The 8,833-nt window shown below is 36.9% G+C and overlaps 1 protein-coding gene across 1 annotated transcript; it reads left to right on the top strand.

Moving 5' to 3' along the window:
• Positions 1-1,028: 1,028 nt before the first annotated feature.
• Positions 1,029-5,968, top strand: SUCNR1 (succinate receptor 1). The gene is made up of 2 exons (XM_073358767.1): positions 1,029-1,104; positions 3,925-5,968. The coding sequence occupies exons 1-2, from the start codon at positions 1,102-1,104 to the stop codon at positions 4,909-4,911; spliced, it is 990 nt and encodes a 329-aa protein (XP_073214868.1). The 5' UTR covers positions 1,029-1,101; the 3' UTR covers positions 4,912-5,968.
• The last annotated feature ends 2,865 nt before the right edge of the window (positions 5,969-8,833 follow it).

Genomic DNA, 8,833 nt, shown 5'->3' with positions numbered 1-8,833 from the left:
ATGTGAAACATTTAGTCATGTAAATCAGCATATGTGGATATCTCAGAGTGAAAATGAGCCCGCATATTTTGAAACTGAGGGGTAAATTATTCACTGGTATAAATTAGCTCAACTATATTAACTTCAGTGATGCTGTGCCAGGCTACAGTAGCAGAGTATTTATCCCTGATTCAGAAAATACATTCAACACTTTTCTACAACACTGGAGTGCAAAATAAAAAGCTTTGGAAGTATTAAAATGTTTTCTGCTCTAATAGTGTAAATTGTAATAACTAAGACAAATATTTAATATGGGGGACTAGTTGGTCATTAGGGCTAGGATTATATTTGTCTGTGTGTTGCATTTATTTTTAACTGTTAACTTGACGAATGTTTCCTTGATCCTTAGAAAACTGAAATTAATCTGGCAATAAAACATACAATGGTTTAAACTTTCCTTCCATCTAAGGATCTCAAAGAACATTATGAATATTGATGAATTAATTCTCATAACACCTTCAGGAAGTAGGAAAGAGTCATTTTGCTTATTTTGATGGGGAAACTGAGGCACGGAGGTGGGTTGATTTACCCAAGGTCAGTGAATGAATGAGAGAAATGTCGTCATAACCCAGATCTCCTGACTCCTAGTCTTGCGATTCAGCCACAAGGCCATACATATCCTCCTGCTGTGAATATTTCATTAGTATTAGGAAATAGTAGTAGTTTTAAACATCTGTTTACTGAATTCAAAATCTTTTTAAAAGATGCTTTCAGCATTCTCCAGCCATTTAAAAATAAATATGATAAGTAAGCACACCAGAAAATTTCTGGCTACTTACGGCAGCGCACATAGTCAGATTTGAATAGGTCTCTGCAAAGAAGAATTATTTCATTAGTTTTTTAGTTGACTCAGAATAAGTTTTGCAATACTTTTCACTTCAGTGAAACTTCCCACACAGCAAGCTCGGACAATTTGCCCTGTACTCTTGAATAATTAACTACCTTTGCATGATATGCAAAATAAGCTGAGACAACTGTGCTCAGTTGCACTCTAGTAAACCAGAAGCTTTCATCTGGTCATGAGTGAAGGAGTGTCTACTAAGACAGTACTCATTCCACAAAATGGTAAGTTGTAATCTTTAGTGAGTTAGACTTTCCTATTAAACTGTTACAGTGTTGTACTCTTTAAAGCTTATGACAAAATGTTAAAATTTTGTCCCTTCAATAACAAAATTTAAAGATGTGGCAAACCATATAAAAACAACTAAATGAAGAGTGCACCGCATTCTGCCTTTGTGTTACCTGTACCCTGAATATTGCTCTGAAGCTGATCAGTAAGTCTGTTTACAGGATGTACATGGAACAATGGGGCTTTCAATATTTTAACTTTTTTTTTTCATTCAAAATGTGAATGCTTATGTAGTATGCAGTGATCTGGTTGCTTAAACTTTTTTATTTTTAATCAAAAGGTTTGAGTTTGTTCCTAATTGTTTGAATTGTAATGGCTAGCTAAAAGCAGTATCCGGGGTTGCTTTAATCAAAGTCAATAACTTGCAGTGATTCTATCAATATTTTTTATAAGAATCTATTAGTACATGATATCTGTGTATACATTTTTGTTTCATATAACTACTTTCTCTCATAGCTTTAAAATAAGTTTTGTTTGTTTTTCTTGCTGCAATAGAGTATCTTGCTATCAGCTACCCATATAATTCAGTGACGGATTTTATATATTTTAGACAATATAAACAATAAATATACAAAACATTTAAAATAGGAATGTCAGAGAGAGAGCATGTAACTATCTTAAGGACCATGTGTATAGCAGATTTTGAGACAATGTAATTTCCCTTCTTAGGAAGTGTTAATTGAGACTTCATTGAACTTAAATTGTAATCTAATTTCTATTTTTCTTATATTTCATTTTCCCTCCATATGTTGTCAGTGATGTGCTGCCAATATTTTAATAATGGGCTCCTCCAAAAATTCCCTCCTTAGCCTGTAATAAGAGAATCTGTTAATGTTCTTCCCCATTTAAATAGAAAGAATTTCTCATAACTGTAACCTATGAAGAAGGCAAAACTGCTTGGCAAACAAACTTTCACTAGGTATACTCTAGCAGAAATGTTTATACTTGTTCCTGAAAAATATATGGAGTACATTGAAGATACAGCACAATAGTCAACTTGTGTCATTTGGGGAATATAGAAGCAGCCTTCCCCCAGATTTGTCCCACCCCAAAAGTTGATACTGGGTGCAATCTACTGCATTTAAAGGCAAAGCAATGTTTTTGAGCCCAAGGGCTAATTTGCATTTTGTTGGGGAGAGGTGGGTGAACTGCTTCAGAGACTTAGTATCCCAGTCCTCTCTGGAATTTTAACAAGGGTTCTTTAGCCCATCGTGATATATTTTATTCTGAAATCTAAAAGGAGAATAATAAACAGTTTTAAATAACCAAGTAGAAGGTGAATAAACTGTGGATGTTATTCTCAATTAACCTGGGTAATTTGCCTTTTTAGAGTTATTTATATTATCAGGGAATTAAAATTGTAAATGTAATTATTTATAGATAGGCCTACACTAAAAAGGGATGCTGAACAATGTATTTTCACAACTTTGCAAAGTGAGTGAATAAGCAAAATTGTGTGCTTATATTCCCTTAATAAAGCATTTTCCTTAGCATGCAGCAATCGAATAGTTACATGTTGGCTAAAATACAGAAAACATACTACGCTGAAAGTTCTCCAGGACAGGAACTGTCTCGCAACTTCACCGCGCTTGCCAGAATGGGACTCTGGGCACTCTGTCATACAAATAATTAATTATAATAAAACGCCATACAGAGAGCTGAATAGATCTCTGGGGTTTACTTGTAAAATGTTTGCTACAAAAATTGTGAACTGATGAAAGTTTACAGATTACACCACTGAAATTTCACTAATTTTATTCTGAACTTGAATTTAGCTAATGTCTTTTCATTGACTTCAGTGGGATTTGGATCTGGCCCTGACTCTGCCAACATTTGTGAACTTTGGATTTAATCTGTTGAGCATTGGCTCGTATTGTGAAAAACAGACAAATAATGTTATGGTCTATGAAACTGCAAGTTCCAAGATCTCCATTTCTTCAATGTTGCCTCTGAATTCCTGAGACACGCACATGTAAACTGCAGTACATGCTGTAGCTACCTTATTTCTTCTATAAGACTGTTTCCATGTAATTCTGACAAACAAGATTATCATTAGTTTATTACTGTGAATATATAAATAGCAAATATTCCTATTGGTTAACAAACAAGTTTGTTGCTTTTTTTTTTTTAAACCACCATGACTAATAGAAACTTCTTCAGAGCAGAGTTATACCAGTTGCTCAATCCTGTACTGCTGCTTCATTCCTTACTTGGGCAAAGGTCCCATTGGAAACGATGGGATTTCTGTCTTAGTAAGCAGTGAGTAAAATGTGGGAGTAAAGCTCCACAGGCACAAAAGCAGATGATTTCCAAAAAATGCTGTTGTGAGACAGATTTTACTTATTTGTATTTTTTCTCTTCCCCCTCCGATCGCACTCCCTCCAGCCCAGTGCTGTGTAAGTATAACATAATGCTTTTAGTTTACACTGGTAGCGTAATGGACACTAAGAATCAGAATCACCTTTGTGCTCTGTCTTCTGGGAGACTCTCAGGAAAATAAATGTTGTCATACAAAATCCCGAAGTCCTTACTCAATTTCCTACTGAGGCAGAATTCTCTCTGGATTTCATCTGTATGTTTTTATCATTGTGTTTTTACATCTCTTTGATACCAAGACCTTAAACTTTTTTGTTTCAAGTGTTTATAAGACACATTTTTTGCAGAACTGGAAATATTCATTGTGATATCAAAAAATAAAATAGCACCGTAATTGTCATTGTATTCTTATTATTGATTTTACTTTTTTAACTTCCCAGGCTGTGAATAAGACAGGTGACTGCCTGGAGATGGATAACACCCTGCAAAAGTATTACCTTTCTACCATGTATACCATTGAGTTCATTTTTGGCATCATCGGAAACAGCATTGTTGTCTTTGGCTACATATTCTGCCTGAAAGTTTGGAAAAGTGGCAATATTTACTTATTTAACTTATCATTATCAGACTTTGTATTTCTATGCACACTTCCAATGTTGGTGACAAGCTACTCCAAAGGAAAATGGATATATGCTAACATTTTGTGCAAAAGCAACAGGTTCATGCTGCATGTAAACCTATACACAAGCATCCTTTTCCTTACTTTTATCAGCATTGATCGTTATATGCTCATTCAATATCCTTTCAGAGAACATTTTCTACAGAAGAGGAAGATAGCTGTTGTTTTCTCTGTTGCCATATGGATCCTTGTTATACTTGAACTGGTGCCAATAATCACCTTCATAGAATCTAAAAATACTCCCAGTGGTAACCAATGTACAGATTATGCAAGTTCTGAAAATCCAAAAGAAAACCTGATCTATAGCATGTGCCTGACTCTTCTGGGGTTTGTAATACCTCTGTGTGTTATGTGCTTCTTTTACATGAAGATGGTTATCTTTCTTAAGAAACGTAGAGAGCAGCTCACAGCTGCTCAGCCCCTTGAGAAACCTCTTTCTTTAGTCATCCTAGCACTGGTTTTCTTTTCACTATTCTATACTCCATATCACATAATGCGCAATGTAAGGATTGCCTCCCAAATGGAATCCTGGAAGTTATCCGTGTGTACTCAGAACATCATCAACACCATTTATATTATCACAAGGCCTATTGCATTTTTAAATAGTGTAATGAACCCTGTCTTTTATTTCCTAATGGGTGATCACTTCAGGGAGATGCTGATGACTAAAGTAAGACAACTCTTAAAAAGGTTTACACCCACAGCAAATGAAGCGATGACAAGGCACTCGGACACAGGAACACCCTGAGGAATAAAGGACCCTGGTTTATGGGACAGCTTTTACTGCTGTATATCGAGGCTTTATGTAGCGAGCTTCATTTAGGGTTGGTTAGTACATACAAAATGAAGCCATTACTAAGCAACTGCATAATAGACCTTATCTTACTATCTTTATTCAGGCAAAACTCTCACTGGCTTCAATAGCTGGTTATATTAATAAGGGTCACTGGACTGGACTGGACTAAGTATTGCTATATGATAGAAGAATATAATATTTATGCACTTGTCTGTTTTTAACTTAATGGAAATCTAATGTCTTGATGGTGTCTGTCAGAGGGCAGAGAAAATATATGCAGTGGTGTTGTAGCTGTGTCGGTCCCAGGACTTTAGTGACTAGCCTTGCAGCTGGCCTGGCAGACATATTCCACATACTGACCGAGGGCTGACCTTACGCACCTGTGACGTGTAGCAGAACTAGACCCCGCACTCAACATTCACCCCATGGCCCTCTCTTTGTTCTTGTTTCACACTGTTTCTGTGTGGCTACAGACCATTCACCTTTAACAGTAAGTGGCTGAGCCACTTTCAATTCTTGGTTGAACTGTGGAGGGAGTGGTGCATCCCAGGATGGGCTCAATAGTTTTATAATAAATTATCATATGTGTGAGTGTTTGGTATTTGTTGAATAACTAAAAAATGGTGAACCTTGCTTTTGGCGCCCAGGTATTATCGGGTACCTGACTTGGGCTAGAGAAGTCCAAATCTCAAGCCAGACTTCACTTTAATGCACTCCACAGGATGATGAAGTACTGTACATAAAAAGATGGTTCCTATTGGGAACCAAACGGCCTGGTTTAGGATATGGCATCTCGCTGTTGATAGTTGTGGACCCATAAAGCACTGGGGCTCTAAGAGTTGTTATGCAAGACGAGTTAAATCCTTATTGTAGTATTCCTCGGGTGACGCTCCAGTAAGTAAGAACGTCAAGGTATGGCCCAAAGTTTGTTTTATTTTGTCATCTGATATAGTTTGTGTATTTTTAAAATTTGTTTTCTACCTGCCTGACAATAAAACATGCAGCATGTAAAGTTCAAAAACCTGTTTTGCTTTTAATATGTATGTTCCCACAGCTTCTTCTGCATTTCTCAGTACACAGTACAATCCTGTAAACTGAATAACTCAGCATGAAAATTGAAATGTTTTGAATATGAAGTACATTTGGACACTATTGTCTGAGATCTCTGCCTTTGTCTCCTATTTGACACATTTGAATATTTCAGACCAGACTTTCAATGGGTGTAAATGTTAACTTACACCAGCACAGGATCTTACCCTCAATGCCCTGTTAAGTATCAGAGCAGCAAATTGCCCAACCATCTACCCTGTACATTGAACTGAGCTATTTGGTTTGAAATTCAGCAGGACCATGAAACTATTTTCACCCATCCTCCATCAGCATCTCCCATAGAGTGTAATTTGGGGGAGAAAGGGTGGCTTTTGATCTCTGAGCAAAAACTCCATGCTTTATTCATTCACATGGTGTTCTTAAACAAGTTTCTTCTGCAGAAAAGTTACAAAGTAAATTTCATCTAACAATTTCAACTTACTTAGAAGCATGAATTAAGCCTTGCAATAAGCCTGCGAGGTAGATAATCATTTCTGTTTATAGATAACCCATTTTACTAGCTGCCACAAAAAACACACTCTGAGAATCTGCGGTAGACAGGTAAAGAGAAGAGGAAAGTCTGGTAAAAAGGAAATTTTTTCACAATTGTTATCTGCAAAGCACACTGTGGGAAAAATAACTTGAAGACTGTACAGTCCTCATTCATAGCAAACTCTAGCTGAACTTGATGCTCCCTTGCAGGTGAGATAGTAATCTGCATTCCACTTTAGTCTGCTAATATCGTAGCTTTTTCAATATCATCAAAAGAAAATTGGCTTCTACAGCCAAATGAGACCAATAACAAGGAACATAGCTATTAGAGATGGAATCTAATCCAGCTCCAGCCAGGGCAGGAGCTTTTCCCCCCTACAGTAAGTTTTCTAGTATGTATCACTGATCCTTCCTTCCCATTCTAGGTATGAATGTTTTTATAGATGACAGGTGTGTTTGCCATATTTGAAAGAGTTCTTTAAAATAAAAATAAAATACATATTTTTAGCATAGCCCCTGTAAACTATATACTAAGTGTTCACTGCATTATCTTACAATATTTGCACTCTAATCCAAACAGGTTTTGATTTGAAATGAGTAATGTGCATAAAACCTCCATTTCTACACTAGTTTGTTTTCTGCATAAAACATCAATGTTGACACCCACTGATTTTGTAACAAATCTGCATAATCTCAAATCACCTTGTCAGTGAGGAAAAAGATCCATCATATGAACTATGGCAGCACTGCATGCTAGCCTTGATACAGATAAGACTGCTTGCATTTTCATTATCAAAGTTTCCTGTTTTTGTTTTGGTTTTTTTTAAACCACAATACTTAAAACTAAGCAGCCATTATTCACTTGAGCCTGGAACTTGACATAAAACATGCTCAGACCAAAGGACAAGTGTTTATATGCAAAATTCCAATAATCTGGTTAAATGTTACATTTTAAAATAGGTATTCATCCATTTTAAAAGGGGCTTTCACAGAAGGAAAACACTCAGATGTTAGGTTCAGGCATAGATAACACTTGTTTTAATATAAAAAAGTTATTAGCATCAGTTAGGAAAGACACTTGGTTTAAATAACGGTTTTTTCACTTCTCCTCCTGACTAGTCCAGCAATAAAGTCTAAGCACAACACCTGTACAACTTCTCATGAGACTTTAATTTAGTCTGTGCTTTCACATGTCTTGCAAAAGATGGGTTTGTTCTGAGATGCTGAGTGGCTCCTGCAAGCTGCTGAGTGCTTTCAACTCTCTTCCTCCGACTTTCCCCCAAATCATCTCTTTCCAGGGGAGTTGAATGCATTTAGCTGTTACAGATGCAATAAGTAAGCCACAGGACTAGGACCTAAAGCGCTGTCCACACATAAACTTGCCTTGGTTTAGTTAAACCAGTGCAAACCCTTGCATGGACACTCTTATTTCAGTTCACCTTGAAGTGATTCCTAAACAGAATTAGCCCTGGTTTAAAGTAAACGAGGAGTGCCTCTGGCAGTGGTGTAACTAAATTGGTTGAAAATCAAATCTTAAATTAGACCAGTGCAACTTTGCCTGTAGACCAGGCCAAACTCTGCAACATGTTTTACAGTCTCATAAAAAGAAATCCAGGGACAGGTTTAATAACTGCTTTATTAGCAAAGCTGCTGCAGCCAATAGCTTGTTGGTAGACTGACTAATAGCAGCAATGAGCTTCTCAGGCTACAACATTAGGTGAGCTGGAATACTTGTGGCACCTTAGAGACTAACCAATTTATTTGAGCATAAGCTTTTGTGAGCTACAGCTCACTTCATCTGAATGCATCCGATGAATTTGCCTTTTCTTTTTGCGAATACAGACTAACACAGCTGCTACTCTGAAACCTGTCATTAGGTGAGCTGTAATTGATCGGAGTTTGCAGAGCTCCTCCACTGAGCCTCCCTCCTGAGTGTCAGGCTGCTCAAACTCTGCATAAAGATACAGAATAATTACTACTAACTCACATTGGTAATTAGCTTGACTGGAACTAACAAAGTCTATAATTAAGAGTGGGCTGTTTCTTCAGACATGGGGAATTGGAGGCTGAATCAGAGGAGTCCTACAGAGAAACCCTAAGCTTTGCCAGAAGGCTTAGGTGACATTTAAGGTTTTTCTGGTGGTTGTTGTTGCTGGTATGAATTACCAATAAAAACCAAACCTCAGGAAAGGTGCCGGTATGGTCTGTATCTGATGTATTCAGATGGTTTTTAAAGCAGGATGTGGACTTCAGTTGTTTACACAGTATTAAGGGACTCCACGTTCAACAGCAG

This window comes from Lepidochelys kempii, chromosome 9, assembly GCF_965140265.1.
Source record: "Lepidochelys kempii isolate rLepKem1 chromosome 9, rLepKem1.hap2, whole genome shotgun sequence".
Classification (NCBI taxonomy): Eukaryota; Metazoa; Chordata; order Testudines; family Cheloniidae; genus Lepidochelys; species Lepidochelys kempii.
This window is presented reverse-complemented; position numbering and strand designations above follow the sequence as displayed.